This window comes from Schistocerca piceifrons, chromosome 4 (genome assembly GCF_021461385.2).
Source record: "Schistocerca piceifrons isolate TAMUIC-IGC-003096 chromosome 4, iqSchPice1.1, whole genome shotgun sequence".
Classification (NCBI taxonomy): Eukaryota; Metazoa; Arthropoda; class Insecta; order Orthoptera; family Acrididae; genus Schistocerca; species Schistocerca piceifrons.
This window is the reverse complement of record NC_060141.1, coordinates 426379607-426404513: the sequence shown is the minus strand read 5'-3', so window position 1 is coordinate 426404513 and position 24907 is coordinate 426379607. Positions and strand designations below refer to the sequence as shown.

General features: G+C 39.0%; 1 protein-coding gene and 1 pseudogene across 1 annotated transcript in view; one reads left to right on the top strand and one right to left on the bottom strand.

Moving 5' to 3' along the window:
* Positions 1-24907, top strand: part of LOC124795363 (alpha-aminoadipic semialdehyde dehydrogenase-like) — a 128532-nt gene that overhangs the window by 56308 nt on the left and 47317 nt on the right. The window contains exons 3-4 of the mRNA XM_047259365.1: positions 3717-3934; positions 17227-17442. Coding sequence (XP_047115321.1) covers positions 3717-3934; positions 17227-17442 — 434 coding nt within the window. The remainder of the gene's footprint in view (positions 1-3716; positions 3935-17226; positions 17443-24907) is intronic.
* On the bottom strand, positions 9969-10085 carry LOC124796525 (annotated as a pseudogene).

Below are 24907 nucleotides of genomic sequence, written 5' to 3'. Positions count from 1 at the left end.
AGAAAGACTGCTCTACTTCATACACTGATACTGTTGATGTAACTGTCACTTTCAGATGCTCATGAAGAGCAGGTTCTATCGATGTGTAACAGTGAGTTTTAAACTCTTTTCTTCTGTCTAGTACGTGAAATTTCGTTTTCAGCTCATTCCATTCCAGTACAGGATATATTTTGCAAGATCTGCAGCAATACATGCATGCACTGACTTGCATGCTGAACTAGCTTTCCAAAAATGAATAAATCCAGAATAAGGTGCCTTCTAAAATTCAAAGTGTTGAGCACACAGAGTAACAATTATGTTTAGATCAGATTAGATTAGATTTACTTTCATTCCAATTGATCCATAGTGAGGAGGTCCTCCAGGATGTAGAACATGTTAGAAAAACAACAATACATGATAAATATTTACAACTGAAACAAATAAGCTAATGTAACTTCCACAGATCCATTTTTTTTAATGAACACTATACGAAAGAATAATTTTACAAATACTAATGCACTGAATTTAAAATAAAAAAAAGTTTTTTTTAATTTATAAGGTAATAAACATGTAATAGAACTACTATAATACTTATTTACAATGATCACATTACTGCACTGAAATTGTGCAGAAGTTATATTGTGCTAGTCCTGCAAGTTTCACAGGAGAACTTCTGTGAAGTTTGGAAGGTAGGAGACGAGGTACTGGCTGAAGTAAAATTATGATGACAGGTCATGAGTCATGCTTGGGTAGTTCAGTTGGTAGAGCACTTGCCCACAAAAGACAAAGGTCCCGAGTTCGAGTCTCGGTCCGGCACACAGTTTTAATCTGCCAGGAAGTTTCAAAATCAGCACACAATCTGCTGCAGAGTGAAAATTTCATTCTGGAAACTGGTTGTCATGTGACTAGGGCCTCTCATCAGATAGACCGTTCACCAGGTGCAAGTCTTTCCATTTGATGGGTGAATGTGATGAATAGACCAAAAAAGAGGGGAGGGGTGGAGAGAGCAAGACAGAAGTATGGAATGTGGCTGTGGAACAGTTATAGCAAGCCTATTACCTAATGGTAAGAGAAATAATAACTGGTTGCTGCTATTTTGATAAGGGTGAATAATGGAAGTGTGTGGTCATTAAGGACCAGGTCAGGATTCTTTGATTGGTGATTATTAATGGCCAGAATTTCAAGTAGTGTTCGTTTTCTACCATTAGTTTCTTTATGGAGAACATAACATTTCACATCATTTGAATGACATTCATTCTGAGCAAGTTCAGTAAAGGTGGAATCTTTTTTTTTCAGTCTCCAACTCCTTCCATGCTCAGTCAGTCTACTAGTTATAGCCCTACCTGACGGAGCGACGTATAATTTGCCAATCAGATGGCAGGAAATTCTATGTATTCTACTCTGTTCTGAAGATGGAATCTTGTGTTTACTGTTGAACAGAAGGTGGGCAGCAGTATATCTAGTGTAAAAAGCTGGAGTATGTTACCTTGATTTTAGTTTACTGGCAAAAAACCTTTGAAGTTCTACCCACATATAACAGGGGTCTATTTGTTATCAGGGTTGTTTTGTGCAGTCTGAAGTGGATAAAGGAGTGCTGTTATCCTCCATCTCTCCTTTTTGCTGAGTATGTGGTCAATTAGTATAGAATTATAACCATTGCTGCATGGTATTTCTTTAATTATTTTCAGTTTATTTTCAGAATACTGTAGGTGAAGCACCATGGAATGGAAGGCTGCATGTTTGTGTGTTATGGGATGAGGGGAATTTGTAGGTATTACTGGGCCTGTTGTAGCTACTTTCCTGTACATCTTAAATAAATGCTGTTGCTTACTGATGTCAATGGTGAGGTATAAAAAGCTGATAGAATTTCATTCCAACTATATTGTAAATTTGGTTTTACTATGGTGTGAATTCAAATGTTGAAAAAATTTATTTCATTGTCTACTGGTCCCTGTCCAAAAGTGCAGTACATCATCCACATCCCTAGTCAAATATCATATTTTAAAACTTAGAGGCTTTTTATCTAAAATGTTTGTTCATAATAATCCATAAACATTTCAGCTAATACGGGGCTCAGCAGTGACTCCGTTGCTAATCCATCTAATTTACTGTTACAGAGCTGTTGAAATTGGAAATAATTTTGCTTTAAGCATGTTCCAGTTGCCATCTTTATATCTTCTGTCTCCACTGGATTTGTTCTGACATGATGTAACAATTCTGTTGAAATTTCTATTGCCTCTGCAAGTGGAAAGTTGGAAAACAGGCTGCTAACATCAGTGAGGCTAGTTTTTCACTAGGTGGAATGGGCACATCTTACTTTTTTCACTAAAGCAAGTGAATTAGGTATTCCAAATTTTGGTTGAAATTTAGTTTTTGTTTTTATTAGTGGATCTAATTTTTTTCTAATTTATGGCTAGGTGCTGAAACTAAAGACACTACAGATCTTATTGGTACACATTCTTTGTGAAGGGTAATACATATAATTTGATTGCTACTGGATTCATGATTGTGAGATATTTGGAATCACTATTGTGGAACAGTAATACTGCACATTCAGGTTATTAATAAGACAACTGAATCTTAACTGTTTATAAATTTTGATTAAATATTCTTTACTACAATCGATCTGACAGCCAACTCATTCCATATCCCTAAGTCTCTCCAAAATCATGGGATTAACAAAACACAATATGTGAATGTATGAATGATTGAATACAGTTACTAGATTGAAAAATAAAAGCTTATAGTGATAAAGTGATAAAACTCTCCTTAAAACTTAAAACTTCAATAAAAATGTTCTCTGCCTGCTGATTAATTCAATTATAAAACATTTCACAAAACATTCTCACACAACAACAGTTTTTTTTCACATCACTGGTAGTAATTCTAAGTTTAACCAAACCTCAATCATGTAAAATGTAAGGGCCTCACTACACAAACAGTCCATTGCAAAGGATGTACAGTTTTTCACATCTCACCCTATTATAAATTTCAACAAGGTGATCTGTAAAGGAAAACAATTCCTGCCTCTACTTAATACAAGCCATCTGAACTCAAAAATTTAAGTGATTGCCAGTTGTACTTGGCACTCATTGCCAATCAGTTTGAATGTAGGTGTCTCAAAATCTTTTGCTATTACAGATGTGAAACAAACATTCTGTAAATCACATATAGTGAACCAGCTTGAACATCTGCTGACATGTGATAATTTTTCTTTAATACATAATTGATGAAGCTTGACAGAATACATCATTCTATCTACAAAAATATATCTATAATATTTTTAAAAGATGACATTTTATGCCAGTTGTGCTGACAGAAAATTTTTAGAAATTCTCTGTGGTGGGTTTGTTTACTTTAAAAAGCTCTAACTTGGCACACCATAATTACACTATGTTTTATTTAATTTAGGAGTAAAGGTAAAAAGGTAACAACTGACTAAACATCAAAAGATACATAAAGAAGACTAAGACTTTTGCTACCTTTGGGGCAAAACCTGCTTTAACTAGAGTATACATACCCCTGTATGGATCTATTGTGCCAGCTGAATAGACTGTGCTTTTTATTTACATATTTAAAATATGTTATTTTTACAAATTCAGATTGTTTATATAATTATAATCATGCCAGACACACATACAGCTACAGTTTTTTTTCTGATCTTGAACATTGCCAATAGCTTTTGCATATCAAATCAATGACTAAAATCAGTGTTGTTTGCTTCTTCAAATCTCTAGGGAAGATACTGCCAGAAGCAATTGGTGAAGTACAAGAATACATAGATATATGTGATTATGCCGTTGGTTTGTCACGTATGTTTGCTGGGAAACTCTTTCCATCTGAGCGTGAGGGACATCTTCTGATTGAAAAATGGAATCCATGGGGTGTTGTTGGAGTAATTAGTGCATTCAACTCTCCTGTAGCAGTATATGGTTGGAACAGTGCTATTGCCATGGTAAGTTTCAGTTTCAGGAGTATTATAGCTTCCTGTCTGACAGTTATAGTGAATTAAATTGTTTTCTGCACACAAACTGGCAAGAAGCTGTAACTTTATTGTATGGCAAAACATGTATAATGTATGAGCTATGCCAGAATTTACAGTTTACACATTTTCCTACACTACTGGACATTAAAATTGCTACACCACGAAGATGACATGCTACAGATGCAAAATTTAACCAACACGAAGAAGATGCTGTGATATGCAAATGATTAGCTTTTCAGAGCATTCACACAAGGTTGGCGCCGGTGGCAACACCTGCAATGTGCTGACATGAGGAAAGTTTCCAACCGATTTCTCATACACAAACAGCAGTTGACCGGCATTGCCTGGTGAAACGTTGCTGTGATGCTTCGTGTAAGGAGAAGAAGTGTGTACCATCACGTTTCTGACTTTGATAAAGGTTGGATTGTAGCCTATCGCGATTGCGGTTTATCATATCATGACATTGCTGCTTGCGTTGGTCGAGATCTAATAACTGTTAGCAGAATATGGAATCAGTGGGTTCAGGAGGGTAATACGGAACGCCGTGCTGGACCCCAACAGCCTTGTATCATTACCAGTCGAGATGACAGGCATCTTATCCGCATGGCTGTAATGGATTGTGCAGCCACGTCTCAATCCCTGAGTTAACAGATGGAGATGTTTGCAAGACAACAACAGTTCGACGACGTTTGCAGCAGCATGGACTATCAGCTTGGAGACATGGCTGCCATTACCCTTGACACTGCATCACAGGCAGGAACACCTGCGATGGTGTACTCAACGACGAACCTGGGTGCACGAATGGCAAAACGTCATTTTTTCGGATGAATTCTGTTGACAGCATCATGATGGTCGCATCCTTGTTTGGCGACATCGCGGTGATCGCACATTGGAAGCATGTATTCGTCATTGCCATACTGACATATCACATGGCGTGATGGCATGGAATGCCATTGGTTACATGTCTCGGTCACCTCTTGTTCACATTGACGGCACTTTGAACAGTGAACGTTACATTTCAGTTGTATTACGACCCGTGGCTCTACCCTTCATTCGATCCCTGCGAAACCCTACATTTCAGCAGGATAATGCACGACCGCATGTTGCAGGTCCTGTACGGGCCTTTCTGGATACAGAAAATGTTCGACTGCTGCCCTGGCCAGCACATCCTCCAGATCTCTCACCAACTGAAAACGTCTGGTCAATGGTGGCCGAGCAACTGGCTTGTCACAATACGCCAGTCACTTCTCTCGATGAACTGTGGTATAATGTTGAAGCTGCATGGGCAGCTGTACCTGTACGCGCCATCCAAGTTATTACGGCCAGAGGTGGTTGTTCTTGGTACTGATTTCTCAGGATCTAGGCACCCAAATTGCGTGAAAATGTAATCACATGTCAGTTCTAGTATAATATATTTGTCCAACGAATACCTGTTTATCATCTGCATTTCTTCTTGGTGTAGCAATTTTAATGGCCAGTTGTGTATGTATATGTCAGTCTTAAAAGGTTGTGGCAAACATAAACTGCAATTTTCTGGTGATTAAAGATTCAAAGTGCTGCTGTCACATACAAATAAAAATTACAATACAGATCTGTAAGGGTTACTCCTTGACAGAGGATTGAAATGATAACATGTACTAGGCTATTCATGTTTTATGTTACACGGAATATTTGTTAGTGCATAAATATGTGTCAGTGATTGGTTAGCATACTAATCTGTTTAGATCAGTGGAAAAAGTTAGCAGGTGTGTTATGAGAATTATCATATTCTGCATGAATTTTTAATTTAGTACATAGAAAAAAAGACTGACTGCATAAATTTCTTATGATACTTCAGATGGTATCCTATGAATATGGACAGAACAAAAAGAGAGGGAGAGCTGCAGAAACTTTTCTGACAATGGGTTGTTGTGCAAAAACAGTGAATTTCTGTCAAAGATTGCCAAGGAAGAAAGATTACAGAGACTTTTCTCGCATTTTTCTAAAGAGTACTACCTGAGACAGAGATTAAATATGGTATGCTCTGGTAGAATATCAATAATTTAAGACTAAAGGGCACCAGTCACAAAATAGCAGAACCGTTGAGTTGTCAACACATACACACAGAAAAGAAAGAAAGCTTGATAGCTTTTGGAATCAATCCTTTCCCGAGCTAGAGTTCAAGAGTTCAAGTACATGCACAAAGTGTACACAAGTAACCCCCCCCCCCCCCCCCTCACCACATACATACATACATACACACACACACACACACACACACACACACACACACTCTCTCTCTCTCTCTCTCTCTCTCTCTCTCACACACACACACACACACACACACACACACACACACACACACACTGGGTGTCCACCATACAAACTATAGTGCTAGCTGGATGCACAATGCTGTGATTGCGGTTCAGCAGGTGACCTGGGCAGGAAGGGGGTTGTGTTTGGTAGAGGGAGAAACAGGCAGGAGGAAGAAAGATGGGCTGGCAGTGGGCAATCACAGAAGACCAAAATATCAGAAATATTAGAAGTGCAAGGCCCATATTTTGACATGGAGACAGAGAGTGAGAGTAGTGCTACAAGTGGCCATGGCAGTGAACTTTAAATTCAAGGAATATGACACAGAAATCCATATTATTGCTTTTTAAAATGTGACTATTAAATGATAATATTTTTCATTTGTGCTTTATGTATGGGTCTGCTAGTCTGGTGGAAAAGTGTATTTATTTGTAAAACACAAAATTGCAGTTTTGACCATGTGGCTGTTATCAAGTGGAAATTATATTCCTGATTATGGCCTTCTTGTGTGTATTGCACTTTTTGAATTTCAATTTAAATATTTTGCTTGTATTCTACTTAATTTTTGTCCTTGTACACAATAGTGGGTGGGGTAAATGATTCCATATTTATTTTTATTTCATATGAAATAGAAACTGGTTTCATCATACGGTATTGTGGTAAGGTCTATGGGACCAAACTGCTGATGTCATCAGTCATATGGTATTCTATGGACTCATGTCTATCTGCTCCTTCTTATGAATCCATGTGTGAATTATTTGATTTAAATGCACTTTAAGTATATTGTGCTAAAATGTACTATTTGTGGTACCAGTTAATAACATTTGAAAACATTTGTGTAACTACTTTTGCATTTTTAGCATTTCAAGAAAGAATGGTCTAGTCACCGAGACTACAAAGCATAGGGCCTACTCATCTAGATTCACATGCAAACTCTGTAAGACACTGTGAAATGCATGGCACTCCATGACAAGAAGCAACATCATTCAAAGCAGAGTTACATAATCATTCCATGGCAAGACATAATAAGTCTGACTACCAATACTGTTAAAACCTGCAAATATGGAGTTCTACATTAAATATGAGAAAGTACGGAAAACATATATGAACAAAAATAACATAGAATATGATCAATATGCAATGCATTTAAATTGAGCAGTTCACACTCAGATTTGTAGGCAATAACAGATACGCATAAGTCCACAGACCACCACACAATGAAAGTAATTTCTACTTTATATGAAACAAAAACAAATTTGAAATCATTTACTGCACCCAGTATTATGGACGTGAGAAGAACACAATCAGAATGCATGCCACATATATACAACACAATTCAAAGAGTGCAGTAGACTTGAGAGGTCGTAGTGAGAAGCACACTGTGCTGAAACCAGCTTCTGTTAACTATGAAGTAAAAACACAACAGACTAAAAATCAACCAATAAGAAAGCAAGATGATGGACTGATAAACTTACACCATTTCAAGCGGTGTGGTGTGGCAACAAACCAAAGGCATGTTACTAGAAGTCCCCATGTGAGTTTGAACCTGTGTGGCTAACTAGCAGCTATGAGGGGGCCAGTCAGTTTGCTGGCTAGGAACACAGGAGGAAGGGGTGGCAGATGTATGGGCTAGGCATGTGCTTCACAGATGCTGGAGCTGGTGGCGAGTGGCACACAATGAATATGACATGGAGATGTCAATTGGGAAGAGATGATAAGTGAGAGGAAGGTGAAACTGTTGGGTGGTGAGAGGAAGGACTGTGCGTTAAAGAAGTTTGAGGCAAGGAGTTTGTGTTGCAAGGGTATCTCGTATCTGTGTAGTTCAGAACAGCTGGTGGTGATGCAAGGATCCATATTTCCAGGGTTGTGAAGCAGCCTTTGAAACTGAGCATATTGTTCTCAGCTGCTGGTTGTTGAATTTATTTTCAGCCCCAGCTCAGCTGCTGGTTGTTGAATTTATTTTCAGCCCCAGCTTGGCAGTAGCCATTTATTCTGGTGGATGCCTGATTGGTTGTCATACTGACATAAAACTCTGTGCAGTGATTGAAGCAGAACTGATATATGACATAGCTGGTTTCAAAGGTGGCCTTGCCTCTGATGGGGGGGATAAGCCAGTGACCAGAATGGAGCAGGAACTGTGTGGGCAAGTGGTAATGGATCAGGAGTGAGAGAGGCATAGGGATGGACTAGGATATCCTGCAGGTTGTATCAGCTATGGAATACAGACTTATTAGCAGTGGAAAGGATCGTTGGCAGAATGCCCCTTATTTCAGAGCATGACGAATGATAAGGCCTTGGCGAAAGGGAAATCCGCTTGTAGACTTAGTTCAGGAGGTAGCACATGTTTGTGAAGGTCCTTGTGAGACCTTCACTATACTGGGCAAGGGAGTTCTCATCACTGCAGACATGCAGTCCACAGGTGTTGAGGTTGTATGGGACAGGTTTTTTGGTGTGGAAAGATTGACAGTTGTCAAAACACTGGTACTTTTGGTGGTTGGTAGGTCCACATTAAACCCATTAACCACCAACAGTATAAGCATTTCGACAGCTGCCATTCCTTGGTGTGGAAAGATTGACAGTTGTCAAAACGCTGGTACTTTTGGTGGTTGGTAGGTAAACATTAAACCCATTAACCACCAACAGCATAAGCATTTCGACAGCTGCCATCCCTTCCAAATAACCTTGATCTATGTATGGCATATTTACAGGGGTGAAAATTCCCTTGCCCAGAGTGCTGAAGGTCTCCGCAGAGGACCTAACTCACATACCTAATCTGCAAATAGATTTATCATGTCATATTCTTGTACACTTCTAATTCTCCCACCATTCCCCCCAAAATCAACTACAAAGGAGCACCTCTCTCATCACTAGTACCATCCTGGACTGGAACAAATGAGTCAAATCCTTAACCAGGACTTTGATTATCTATAATTATGCCCCAAAACAAGGGGTTGGGTTGGGTTGTTTGGGGGATGAGACCAAACTGCGAGGTCATCGGTCCCATTGGATTATGGAAGGACAGGGAAGGAAGTCGGCCATGCCCTTTCAAAGGAACCATCCTGGCATTTGCCTGGAGCAGTTTAGGGAAATCACGGAAAACCTAAATCAGGATGGCTGGACGCAGGATTGAACCGTTGTCCTCCCGGATGCAAGTCCACCAAAACAAGGGACATCGTACTCAAGATCCTTCTCATCCCTCGTAATGTGCCCTGCTTCTCACCCAATCTACATAACATCATAGTCCATCCTTACACCACTCCTAACCACACCACAGGGATATCACTGTGGAAGACCCAGGTGCAATACCTGCCCAGTACCCCCACCCTGCACTTCCTACCCAATCAGAGGCAACAATAACTGTGAAAGTAACCATAGCATATACCAACTCTGCTGCAATGCTCTTATTATGGCAATATGACAACCAACCAGCTGTCCATCAGAATCAATGGCCACTGTCAAACTGCAACCACAAATAAAGTTGGCCACCCAGTGGCACAACAGCAGCTCAATGCACTCCATCTTCAGGCCACAAGTGGCCCATCAGGACCATCCGACCGCCGAATAATCCTTAGTTGAGGATGCGGATAGGAGGGGCGTGTTGTCAGCACACCGCTCTCCCGGTTGCTATGATGGTTTTCTTTGACCGGAGCCACTACTATTCGCTCGAGTAGCTCCTCAATTGGCATCACGAGGCTGAGTGCACCCCGAAAAATGGCAACAGCATATGGCGGCTGGATGGTCACCCATCCAAGTGCCGACCACGCCCGACAGCGCTTAACTTCGGTGATCTCACGGGAACCGGTGTATCCACTGTGGCAAGGCCGTTGCCTTAGCAGCTCAATGGCTGCTTGATAACTTGGGCCATCTGAATCCTTTCCTTCTCTACTGTCTCTTCTGAACTACATAGATGAGAATTATCCTTGCAACATAACCTCATCTTTTATAACCCTTTTAGCCTCAGTCTTCATTAACCCACTGTCCCCACATGCTCCTAAAACAGTTTCACCTTTCTCCGTCCTATCATTGCTTCCCAGTTCACATCTCCACATGACATTCATTATGTACCACTCACAACTAGCTTCAGCATTCATGCATCATATATATGCCACCCCTCCCTCCCATGTTCCTAGTCGGCAAACCAGCTACCTTCCTCCAAGCTGCTAACTACCCATCCCCAACCCCTCTTCCTGCCTCTCTCTCCCTTTACTCATCCAGTCTGACACAACAGCCACCCCATCCAGTCCACCTGCCAAATTGCAGCCATGCAATTGTGCATTTAGTAACACTATGTTAGGGCACAAGCATGTTAGTGTGTGTGTGTGTGTGTGTGTGTGTGTGTGTGTGTGTGTGTGTGTGTGTGTGTGTGTGTGTATGTGTGTGTGGTTTCCTTTAATCCTAAATTACGAGGGCGGTTCAGAAAGTAACCTCCGATTGGTCACAGTGCGGGTTGTGGGGGGAGTAGCGACGCCATCTGTGCGTTCACGCACTCAACAGGTCAGTTGGCATCAAGCCGTGGTTGAGTGAACGTCGTACCTGCGCTAGTTTAGTTTTTGTGGCAGTTTGAAATGTGTGCTGCAATAGAAAACCCCACCAAATGTGAAGTGCGTGCTGTCATAAGGTTTTTTACAGCCAAAGGATATTCTGCAGCAGCTATTCATCGTGAGCTTTGTGCCGTGCACGGACCAAGAGTTATGAGTGAAGGAGTTGTCCGTGAATGGGTACGTTTATTTAAAAGTGGACGAGAAAACGTTCATGATGAAGAGAGGAGTGGTAGACCATCATTGGTGACTGACGAACTCGTTCAGACAGTTGATGCAAAAGTTCGTGAAAATCGACGTTTCTCAATGTCGGAGTTGTCTACTGGTTTTCCACAGATTTCTAAGACTCTCTTGTATGAGATAGTGACACCAAGATTGGGTTACCGTAAGTTCTGTGCACGATGGGTGCCCAAAATTCTTACCGACCACCACAAAACTCAAAGAATGGCCTCTGCATTAGACTTTCTGTCACGTTATGAGGATGAAGGAGAACCATTGTTAAACAGAATCGTGACCGGTGACGAAACCTGGATTAAGTACGTGAACCCTGAGACAAAAGAACAATCAAAGATGTGGGCACATTCAAATTCGCCTACCAAACCAAGAAAAGCCTCGCAAGATTTTTCTGCCAGAAAACTGATGGCAACGGTGTTTTGGGATGCCAAAGGGGTGTTGTTGGTTGAATTCATGGAACGTGGTACGACCATTAATCAAGACGTGTACTGTGAAACAATAAAAAATTTACGACGGGCTACACAGAACAAACGCCGTGGTATGCTGACTTCTGGTATCGTTTTTTTGCACGATAACGCCTGTCCTCACTCTGCTCGCAGAACAACAGCCCTTCTTGAGTCCTTCAAGTGGGACGTTATCAACCATCCACCTTACAGCCCAGACCTGGCGCCAAGTGATTATCACCTCTTCATGCATTTGAAGAAATGGCTCGGGTCACAGCGGTTTGATGATGACGAAGAGCTCAAAGATGCGGTCACAGGCTGGCTCCAGGCACAAGCGGGTGATTTTTATGCAGAAGGAATTTCAAAGCTTGTGAAGAGATACGATAAGTGCCTCAATCGCTATGGAGACTATGTAGAAAAATAGTGCAAAGATGTAGTTGTAAGATGTATATATTAAAATATTTTTATTTAACTTGGTGTATTTTTTTAAATCAACCGGAGGTTACTTTCTGAACGGCCCTCGTATTTACATGAAACAGCGGTTAGTTATGCTAAAGAAGGAATATTCATCAAGAATTGACCAGAAACTTATTTTATCTTTCAGAATAAAACTCAGTTTGACACAGATCCTTGATCTGATAGTCCTGAACCCTCTCTATGATAAATTTCTCAAGTCTGCACCTCAGCCCATACTCTTCAAACCAATGTGAATTGCATGCCACAGGTTACTTCCCATATATCATTGACCAGGGCTTCTTCCCATTCCATTTATATTTGGAGTGTGGGAATAATGTTTGTTTCAGTGCCTCTGTGCTTGCTATAGTTAGTCTAACTTTGTCTATGATGCCCTATGGGGCCAATGTACAGTCAATATTCTCTGTTAGTCCTGTTTGGTTTGGGTCACATACACTTGAGCAATATTCTAGGATGGGTTGCATGAGTATTTTGTAAGCAGTGTTCTTTGTAACTGACTGCATTTTCCCATTGTCCAACCAGTGAATTGATGCTTGCCACCTGCATTATCTATGATTGAACTTATGTCATTATGATGTTTAATAACAACAATATTATGAAAAGGAAGTACACCATATAGAGAAGATGTTGAGTCACAGGCAGACACAACAAAAAGACGGCCATACATGTTGAGCTTTCAGCCGAAAGGCCTTTTTTTAAAGTAGAGAGTACACACACACATTCATGCAATGTACACACACCTGAACACTGTCTCTAGTCACTAAGTGTGGCCTCAGTAGCCAGAGACAGTGCTCATGTGCCTATTAGAATAGGCTTTTAGCTCTGTGACTCAACAGCTCCCCTATACAATGAGTAGCACTCTTTCCTTTTCATAGTACCGTCATTATTCCATCCTGGATTTTCCATTGTTTCATTCAGTTTGATATATGCACAAATTTTTACTCCTAGGTATTTTTATGGGTTAGCTGATTCTACTTGCAACTCATTGATACTGTAGTAGTAAGATACTACACTTTTTTCATTTTGTGAAGTGCATGTTTTACATTTCAGAATATTTAAAGCAAAGTGCCAACCCTTGCACCACCCATTTTGAATGTGTGTAAGTACCTGACTCAACCATTGTGCAGCTTTCTTAAGATAATACTGTACTATAGGTAACTGAATCTGCAAAAAGTCTGAAGTTATCAATATTTTCTCTAAAAAGATGAGGGCTAGTAGAAATCCTTGGGTAACAGAAGAAATATTGAATTTAATTGATGAAAGGAGAAAATATAAAAATGCAGTAAATGAAGCAGGCAAAAAGGAATACAAACGTCTCAAAAATGAGATCGATAGGAAGTGCGAAATGGCTAAGCAGGCATGGCTAGAGGACAAATGTAAGGATGTAGAGGCTTATCTCACTAGGGGTAAGATAGATACAGCCTACAGGAAAATTAAAGAGACCTTTGGAGAAAAGAGAGCCACTTGTATGAATATCAAGAGCTCAGATGGAAACACAGTTCTAAGCAAAGAGGGGAAGGCAGAAAGGTGGAAGGAGTATATAGAGGGTCTATACGAGGGCGATGTACTTGAGGACAATATTATGGAAATGGAAGAGGATGAAGATGAAGATGAAATGGGAGATACGATACTGCATGAAGAGTTTGACAGAGCACTGAAAGACCTGAGTTGAAACAAGGCCCTGGGAGTAGACAATATTCCATTAGAACTACTGGCAGCCTTGGGAGAGCCAGTCCTGACAAAACTCTACCATCTGGTGAGCAAGATGTATGAGACAGGTGAAATACCCTCAGACTTCAAGAAGAATATAATAATTCCAATCCCAAAGAAAGCAGGTGTTGACAGATGTGAAAATTACCGAACAATCAGTTTAATAAGTCACAGCTGCAAAATACTATCGCAAATTACTTACAGATGAATGGAAAAACTGGTAGAAGCCCACCTCGGGGGAGATCAGTTTGGATTCTGTAGAAATGTTGGAACACGTGAGGCAATACTGACCCTATGACTTACCTTAGAAAATAGATTAAGGAAAGGCAAACCTACATTTCTAGCATTTGCAGACTTAGAGAAAGCTTTTGACAATATTGACTGGAATACTCTCTTTCAAATTCTGAAGGTGGCAGCGGTAAAATACAGGGAGCGAAAGGCTATTTACAATTTGTACAGAAACCAGATGGCAGTTATAAGAGTCTATGGGCATGAAAGGGAAGCAGTGGTTGGGAAGGGAGTGAGACAGGGTTTTAGTCTATCCCCGATGTTATTCAATCTGTATATTGAGCAAGCAGTAAAGGAAACAAAAGAAAAATTCGGAGTAGGAATTAAAATCCATGGAGAAGAAATAAAAACTTTGAGGTTCACCGATGACACTGTAATTCTGTCAGAGATAGCAAAGGACCTGGAAGAACAGCTGAACGGAATGGACAGTGTCTTGAAAGGAAGATATAAGATGAACATCAACAAAAGCAAAATGAGGATAATGGAATGTAGTCGAATTAAGTCGGGTGATGCTGAGGGAATTAGATTAGGAAATGAGACACTTAAAGTAGTAAAGGAGTTTTGCTATTTGGGGAGCAAAATAACTGATGATGGTCGAAGTAGAGAGGATATAAAATGTAGACTGGCAATGGCAAGGAAAGTGTTTCTGAAGAAGAGAAACTTGTTAACGTCGAGTATAGATTTAAGTGTCAGGAAGTCATTTCTGAAAGTATTTGTATGGAGTGTAGCCATGTATGGAAGTGAAACATGGACAATAAATAGTTTGGACAAGAAGAGAATAGAAGCTTTCGAAATGTGGTGCTACAGAAGAATATTGAAGATTAGGTGGGTAGATCACGTAACTAATGAGGAGGTATTGAATAGGATTGGGGAGAAGAGAAGTTTGTGGCACATCTTGACTAGAAGAAGGGATCGGTTGGTAGGATATATTCTGAGGCATCAAGGGATCACAAATTTAGCATTGGAGGGCAGTGTGGAGGGTAAAAATCGTAGAGGGAGACCAAGAGATGAATACACTAAGCAGGTTCAGAAGGATGCAAGTTGCAGTAAGTACTGGGAGATGAAGAAGCTTGCACAGGACAGAGTAGCACGGAGAGCTGCATCAAACCAGTCTCAGGACTGAAGACCTCAACAAAAATATACACTATCAACAGAAGGGTCCCAACACACTTCACTAGAGCTTGCTAGAAGTTTCAGTTGCATCTGTCAGTGACTCCCCATCCAGTATAACACTGCATACTGCCTACCAGGAAATACTTAATCCAATCAAAAATTTTGTTTGATACCCCATATGATCATACTTTCATTAATAATGTGTGGTTGGTATGACTTTGAGTCAAATGTTTTTTCAGAAGTCAAGCAATACGGCATACACCTGACTGCCTTGATCTATGGCTTTCTGCATGTCATGCAAGAATAATGCTAGTTGAAATCAAACAATGGAAAAATCCAGAATGGAATAATGCCAATACTATGAAAGGATTGCTGCTCACTGTATAGAGGATATGTTGAGTCACAGACAGACACAACAAAAAGATTGCTGTACATTTGAGCTTTCAGCCAAAAGGCCTTGAAAACATTCAAGAATTATAGTAATGACATACATCCACAAGCTCATCTTCATCAATTTTCTCATTGTTTTCTTCTAACTAGTCATTACAGCATAGATTAGAATTTATACACACACACACACACACACACACACACACACACACACACACACACACACACACACACACGTGCACACAGCTCCCATGACCACTGTCTGTGGCCTGATCTGGCCTCAGTGGCCAGAGACAGTCAGTGGCTGTGTGTGTGTGTGTGTGTGTGTGTGTGTGTGTGTGTGTGTGTGTGTTGTGCTTGTATCGATGTGCATTTTCTACTTTGGAAGACTACCTTTTGGCCAAAATCTCAAACATACAGTAGACCACTTGTTGTGCCTGTCGCAACTCAACTTCTCCTCTATATGGTGAGTAGTAATCTATGCTTTTCATAATAAAAATGCTAGATGGTTTTAGCATGACCAATTTTCAGTTCATTTATGATGGGTAGCATGTAGGATGTCATTCTGTTCAAGATGCTGTTCTGCATTGTAAGATTCTACAAAAAATGGATGTCAGACACAATGGATGGTAGCTTTGTGGATTACTTCTGCTACCCTTCTTCTAAATTTGTGTGAACTGAGCTTTCTTCCAATGAAGTAGAAAAAGGTCTCAGCCATATGTTTACCTTTTGTGTCTTCCACCTAATTTTAATTCTTCATTTCATGCACTCTTTTTATAACTCCCGTGCCTTCCCCCCCCCCCCCCTCCCCCCTCCCCCCCCCCTGCCAACTCTCTCTCTCTCTCTCTCTCCCTCTCTCTCTCTCTCTCTCTCTCTCCCCTACAGTTTCATACTATGCCCAGTGCCCATCCATTATCTATCACCTATATTTACAATTGTGACTGCTTCTCTTTATAGACAGATTTTTATTCGTTTTCTCACTTCTCACTTACTGGACTCACATTCAGGAGGACAGCAGTTCAAGCGTGCATCTGGCCATCCTGATTTAGCTTTCCTGTGATTTCCCTAAATCACTTCAGGCAAATGCTGGGATGGTTCCTTTGAAAGGTCATGGATGCTTTCCTTTCACATCCTTACCTAATTTGATGGGACTGGTGACATCACTGTTTGGTCCCCTTCACCCAAAATCAACCAGCCAACCAACCTCTCGCTCACTTTTTTTTACCTTCTATATTTATTTTCATATTTTATCATTTAATAGTTATTTTTTGCAGCCTGTAATCAACCACAAACACCAATTTATTGCCTGCTGATTGAGAACATTCATGTTATTTTAAAATATTTGGTATTTATTGTTGGTTGCAAATCTTTCACAAAGTTACTGTTTTTTCTACCCCCTTATTCTTTATATCTGATGGAATCATGTGGCTTGTTCTTTCCTTGGTTGACTAGTATTTAATGATTTAACTCAAGTAATATAGAGGAAACAACACTGTTTCTGAAACTCTGAGTGTTGGAATGTAAATTTTAAGTCTTTTTACGATGTTATTACTAAGCTGTTTCATTTATGTTCTGCTTCTCCAATGACAACATTTTTAATCCATATTCTATCTGTACATAACTTGGTAAATAAAGGTGCTTCCAATACTTTTTTGTTCTGTTGGGTATTTTCTTTGATTTATTTATTAAAAACTGCAGTAGTGCTACACCTAGTCCTTGCAGTTAAATAGCAATCTTCAAACAATGGAACACATTTTACATCACCCACAAAATGTTTCAGGTATGTGGAAACGCTTTGTTGTGGAAGGGGGCTCCAACAACCCCTCTTGTATCTGTTGCTACTAGCAAGATCTTAGCATCAGTATTAGAAAAAAATAATCTTCCTGGTGCCATTTGTTCTTTGTGCACTGGCGGAACTGACATTGGACAAGCTATTGCAAAAGATACTAGGCTGCCACTGGTAGCATTTACTGGTAGCACAAATGCTGGCCATAAGGTAAGAGCATATAATTCTCAGTGTGTTTGTGGGAAATTTACCATATGCTAATAAGAGAAATTTACACTGAGCATAAAGCTCATTTTCAAGGAAAGTGAAGGATTCTTATTTTCATCACCAATTTTTTCTTAAAGTTGATAAAAAGATGAAATATTGAGTATGAACCCAAAATGAGATGTGATTTTACTGTAAAAGTCTATAATAAACAGCACAACTGAAGAGTAAATATTCATATGACAACTGTTTGGTTTGAAAAATGTAAAGCAAATTAGAATTTGAAGTCATATTGATGATGAGATCACTAGATGTAGCAGTTCAGATCAGTGAAGAATGAGGGAATAACTCAGCTGTGTCCTTAAACAGTTTAGGGAAACTTTGGGTTATCTAAATGAGGATGACTGGACAAGGCTTAAACTGTCACCCTCCTAACCATGAATCCAGTGTCTTACTAGTGTTCCATCACTCTCAGACATTTTATATTGCACTTCATGACAGATTAACTGAGTAATGGATGAATGTTGGTGTAGATGACAGAGTTACATTTTGTATTTTTGATGAAATGATTACTTCAACAGAATCAGAGTAATATGACAGCTGCTAGATTCATGCCCTTCGTTATGTTTGCCACTGTTCATACACTCTTTGGTGTGTATAATTTTCAGAGCAAATCTTAGTTATAGATAAATTTCTTTTAGTTTTGATGAGCTCATGCTCTAGTAATATCTCAATACATTGTACAAATTACAGTACACATTAATGGAATAAGGAAGCAAATATGTATACACGGTTCACAAGAAAAAACCATGGGTGGTACTAAATTTGCATTCTACAAGCACATCTGTGCTCTGCAAACTACTGTGAAGTGCATGGCAGAAGGAACTTTGCATTGTAAAATGTATTGGACTTTCTCCCTGTTTCATTTGCATATGGACTGTGGGAAGAAATGCTGCTCAAGTGCCAGTTTGTTTGCTGTAATTAGTCTAATCAGGATCTGCTAGTTCAGGTTTTTCAGTATCTCTGTTACACTCTTCTGAGGTTCTAGAAAACCTGTGACCATTCATACTGCCTTTCTTTGTGTAAGTTCAACAAGCCCTTTCAGTCCTATTTAATATGGGTTCCACACCAGATGGAGTTACACAAGTGTTTTGTAAGCTATGTCCTCAGTGCCCAGAAACAATGGTCATGTGTGTTTGGTCTCATGAGTCTGGCTTCAGTGGGCAGAGACAGAGGTCATGTATGTGCAAGTTATGCTTCTGAGAATGTGTGTGTGGTTTCTGCTTCAGAAGAAGGCCTTTTCACTGGAAGCTTAAGTTTAAAGCAGTCTTTTCATTTGTCTGTTTGCAACTCACTGTCTCTTCTGTATGGTGAGCAGCAATCTGTCCTTTTCATATTGCTGTCAATAGTTATTTTATTGATTTACATAGTGAGAGAAATATTAGTAGTGGTGTGGTGATATGCTGTTTGATGATCTTCTGAGACTGTAGCTGTGTGACATGCTACATTTATGAAGTGCACAGTCTTAAATACTACTTTTATTTTGATCATAACTTGTATTCTACTAATGAGAGAAAAAATTCAGAACCTTTTATGTGTTAAATTTCCCATTATCTTTTCATTTTTACAAAATATTTAAGGGTCTGTGAAATTTGCAAGCATTTATTTTTATTGTGTATTGAAGCCCACCCAGTTTAGACTAATAATGTTTAATATCTATCAAGAAGGCAATCACTTCTGATTTAGAAGATGCAGTGAGGTGTGTAGCCCAAAGAACAAATTACTACACACTGCAGCTCGGTTTTGAAACATGTATTGTTCATGCACATATGTTTCACAGATGTACATCTCCTCTCTCTATGAATGCTACTGTCCATTGGTAAGAGTAGTTATCTCATGTATGATGTGTCAGGCACATGCAAAAGAGCCCATTGGTGTAAAGAGAAATCACTTCCAAACATGGCATTAGCACATTGAGGATTGAGCAGCTACGGTGTTGTGCATCTGGTTGATACTGCACTTTTTCATAGATTTTTCTCAATTTTGTCAAGTAGATTCTACTGCACAGAATTTACTTCAGGTTATTGTATTTGAAACAGGAGCTTTTTTCTATGAAACACTGCAAAGAAGCATAGACATACATGAGTGACCTATTTTTTATATTGAAATAAAATATGTAATTTCACAAGAACAAGTTTTTTCATCTTCAGTTTCCTAAATGGATATAGAATTAAAACCATAGGTACTAAAGACAAAACTATTTGAAATGTAGGTTTTATTACTTATTACTAAGTTAAATTTTGAATGTTCTGTACAAACCTTACATCTCCTCTGTAGCAATTTTGACATTTCTGTAGCTGGAAAAAATTTAGGAAAATGTCTTCCACTGAGTCTTGTTACAGGTGAACTACTTTAATTGAAGTTGCTTCAATTTGCCTCCTCTGTTTTTCAAAGCTGTTGCAAATTCAGTAATGAATTCAACAACATGTTTGCTAGTAGGCATCAGCTTTTTACATGGGTTTTATAAATTTACAATCCTCATCATGACAAAGTGAAAAAAACTTTCTTCCACTTCCTCTGAAAAAGCTAATAATCCATTACCAGGGCAAATAATTAACAGCAGCATTGTTTTTATTATAATACAAAAGACAGGCAGGTTTCATCTTTTGTCATTTCTTATTTTAGTCTGGCACTGACATTGGGTGCACTCATTTTGTGTTTTGTTGTCGAAAGAAATACATTCCTAGTGTCTTTCCAGTTCACAGACAGTAAATGGTCTCATATGGGAAATTGATGTTTTATTTTCATGGTTAATTAGATCTTTAGCTAGCTAGTTTCTATTTTCAGTATTATATGGTAAGATCATCTTCAAAACAAAGCATGTAGCAGACAACAGTCAATGCCCTTTGCACTAATATCACCTCGTGAGGTACAGTGCGTGCATTGCCTGTATGCCTTTCCCACCAATATGAGTGACAGGTGCTGCCATCCATATTTTTTGTGGTATTATGAGCGTCATAGAATACCTTTATACAGACAATAGATGGAAGACAAGTGTAGAAATACATTAACAAAGCTGAGAAATGGCCGACAGTACAATCTGTTTGATGTAGGACACACATTGCCCATCTCGAGAGTGTTAAACTGGGTACTGCTAGTATCTTGGAAAATACAGAAGAGGGAAGACTGGGTGATAAAAAGGGCTGACTTACAAGAAGTGTTCTTATTTGTTTGAAAGTACTTGTGTTTTCAATGTTATTATATAGGGAGTAAATGTAATTGTTAACAATAAGTCCACAAAAGCCACCTAGGCCACATTGCATGCACGTCACATGAGATTTACATCTTCTCTCACTCTCTGCATGCATACTATTAGTCCTAGAAAAAAAAAGAACATGACCTTTTTTGTAAGAAATTTAATGCAATTTAATTTTGTTCTGTGATATGTTTTCACTAAAGGCCACAATTTTAGAGTGACATTCAAAGCCATACCCACACTCACCTCCCACTAGTCATGATTTTTAGTAATTTGTTGCCATTGGCTAAGCAGGCTACTTCATTAACATTAATAATTTAAATGTGTTCCTGATATTAATCAAAGAAAAACCATTTTTAAACATTACACAGAAATTAATTACATTGACAATTTGATCAAAACTTGACCATTACAAGCACAGTAATTTCATAGTTGGAATTGTTAATTTTATGCTGTCAAAATTCTCAAAATGTTAAGTAAAATATACACAAATGTCAGTATGAAATTAAACTACATTAAATTTCCTGCAAAAAAGGTCATTATTTCTCTAGAATTAATAATCTGCACACAGAGTGTGATAGAATATGAAAATCTTATGCAACACAAATGCATAATTTTTAGGTAGTTTTTTCAGGTACCTTCCTGACTTGACAGTCTACAAGTGTTCTGTATAAAATTTTCAAAAGGAGAGGTCCAAAAAAGCTGCAAGAAGTTTCATATTCTTTATTACAACAGCTGTTTTAGCTTTATTGCCATTCTCAAGTGAGGCCTAGCTTGATTTGACATCCATATTGCATCTTTAGTGAACTGTCATTGTCTAATTCACAGAGATTAAATTATGTATAGCAAGTATAAATGTGTATTAACACTTATTTGATATTTCACTTACTATAAAGCACAATTTGAGATTTACCAGATGGTTCATTTACTCTGATGTTGTATAGCATTATATAGCTTTTACTATAAAGTACAATTTGAAATTTACCTGACTGTTCATTTAATCTGATCTTATATACCATCAGAGTAAATGAACTGTCAAGTAAATGTCAAATTGTATTTTATAGAAATAAACTATCAAATAATTGACAAAATGTATTCCATACATTTATAATTACTGCTTTTCATGTAATATTTACAAATTAGGCAGTGACAGTTTACTATAAATGCACTATGAATGTCAAATCAAACTAGATGTTACTTGAGAGTGGTATAATCTGAAACAGCTGTCATAATACAGAATATTAAAATTAGTACATTATACCATTTTACATTCATTTAGTTTTGAAAATAATGTCCTCAAGTTGGCGGCCATTAGCGTCAATACATTGTTGTAGACAATCCGTCAAGTTTCGAGCAGCTCTTGCACACATATCACAGGGTATAGCATTTACTTCGTCAATAATCCACTCTTTTAATTCTGGTAGGATGTAAAGGTGGCTTTTGAAAACCTTTTCCTTCAGATATCCCCAAAGAAAATAGTCACAAATGCTCAAATCTGGTGACTGTGCAGGCCACTCGACATCTCCCCTCAAAGAAGCGAGGCATCCCAGAAACATTTCTCTCAAAACATCAAGTGAAATTTGAGCTGTGTGAGCAGTAACTCCATCCTGTTGGGACCACAAATTCCCCAGTCCATGTTCTTCAACAATCTCACCCATTATGGGTTGTAGAAAATTCTGCAACATTGAAAGATAACGTGTGGAATTCACTGTCACGGTCACTCCTTCCTCCTCAAAAAGGTAAGGGCCTACCATGCCAAACTGTGATATGGCACACCACACTGTCACTTTAGGAGAATTTTGCAGTCTTTCATGAATAATTCAAGGGTTACTTTTAGCCCAGTAGCGAAAGTTTTGCGTATTCACACACCCACTAAGATGAAAGTGTGCCTTGTCACTACTGAAGAAAGCTGCATTCAGAGGGATCTGAGCAAGCATTTGCTCACACAGATTTTGAAGGTTGGTGTAATCTGCTGGGCATAATCCTTGAGCAATCACTATTTTGAAAGGATGGAACTTCAAATCTCATTGCAGAAGCCTTCTCAAACTGCGGTCTGAACTCCCTAGTGCAACAGAATGTCATCGAGCAGAACGATGCAGCAATTGTTGAACAGCTGTTCTCACCCGCTGTACATTTTATGGCATTCTGATGGACCTGCATTGGCTATGTGTATCTATTCTTGGTGTGCTACCAGTTTCCTCCAACTGCTGAACCCAGGACCAAATTGTGTTTGCATTAGGAATGGCATTGTTGCATGGAATGTTGAACTGTCGCCGAAAAACTCAAAGTGTAGCGATCATAGGTCTATTGTTTTCATAATAAGCATGAACACAAAAACCATGATGTGCACCACAGACGATATTGGCCACTGAAATCGGGTCAATGACTGAACAAAGGCAGACTAAGTGCAACTGCCTACCCCCACCACAGCCCCAGCGGTAATCGATAGAAACTGCATAGTCGGTTCTGCCGCACCCTGTCCTATCCGAATATCACTTCACACACATAGTCAATAATGCTGAATAACAGAGGACTTCTATTCAAAGCATTTGGTTTTGATATTGTGGGACCTGGAGTTTGATTCTCCACACAACTGAAAGAAACTTTGAATGCTGCTATTGAAACATCCCTGTTATTCATACCGAAATTTAAGTTCTCTCTCAGTACACATCTGTCTCATTGGTTCTTCTGGCTATTACCAACATCAAATTGCTCAATTCCTTGGATCAGTTGATGGCACAGGAGCAGCAACAAATCACTCTAGACTGTGCTGTCATCCATATTTGGCACTCCACCAGTGCCATATTTTAGTTAAAACAACTGTTCCTGCAATGACTACCACCCTGATTGGTATTCTGATGAGCAAGATTAAATACTGCTATAGCACATGCTACTTATGTAGTCAAATGCATTTGATCAAGTGTTTTTTTTTCTAGTTCCACTGGACTGTATCAAGGTGAAGTGCAGAGTCAATGACAACTCTTATTTTCCAACTGTCATGAATTGTAATTTTGTAATCCCATTTGGGATTTTTTGCTTTAATTGTAACTAGTATTCTTTAATTGTCTTATGAATTGTTTACTCTGGTGACTTCTGCAAATAATAGTTTTCTTAGTTAATTAATTATTGTGCATTCTTGTTCATTTGATGTTTACGTGTCATGAGTTATTTTTACACTCTTGCAACTAAAACAAACAGTTGTTTCAAAATTCTGTCCTTTGATTTTGATCTGCCTTATCATCAAGTTGTCAACCAATTGGTGTCACTCTGGTGGTTATTCGGCCATGACATTGGACAATGCATGCCCACATCATCTTAAAAAGATTGACTGCTCTCTGATGGGGAGGCTTTTCAATGTCTCGTGGCCCCTGTTACATTACAAATCACATCGGATCTATTACCTCCTCTGATACCACTAAAAATATTAATTTTGTTCTAATCCTTGTCATACAAGTGCTTCAGTTTCTTTTACTCCTTAAAACCATCTGAAACCAGCACCAGCTATATTTGTTATGCCACCCCCATCACTGTCTTCTGCTGGTAACTGTAGGTAGAGCACAGTGATGTAAAAATTGTACTCACATTTCAAGATTTGAATTCTTAAATGGTATTAAAATATTGTTACCTGCTAGATTGAACACCCCATTAAGGTAGTTGAATTCACCAAATGTGATTTCTTTCAGGGAGAGGGCTGGAGATGTAAAATATGTCCCCTGGCCCCAAGTATAAGAAATTTTTATTGTTTAAATTTTACAAAGAGGCTGCCTCTTTCATCAATCACCTGTCCATTGATGCAACAATAATCAACAATTTCACAATGGAATAGGTGGAATTGTCATCATCAAAGCTGTCCAGCCAATCAGATTGCTCCCAGGATCACTCAACTTGTCAGACTGAGGGGCTTTTGGAGCCATGGCTGAAGATCATCATTCTCTTCCATCCTGTCATTGCCAGAGTAGATGCTAAATGGCTAGTCTTCTTTACCTTTGCATTTCTCTTCTCCTCAAAGATGACAGTGGGGCTACTGGAGATACCTTGCCTCAGCCTACTGGTAATCCTCACCATGTAAGCTCCATGAGCAAATAAACCTACAGTTTCTTTTTTCTACATATGAGTGCTATATATTGATTACAAGCGTCACATTACTTTCCAATCCACACTACACCCCCAAGGGGTTGTACATTACTCTGAAGGAATTATATACAAACATTGGCA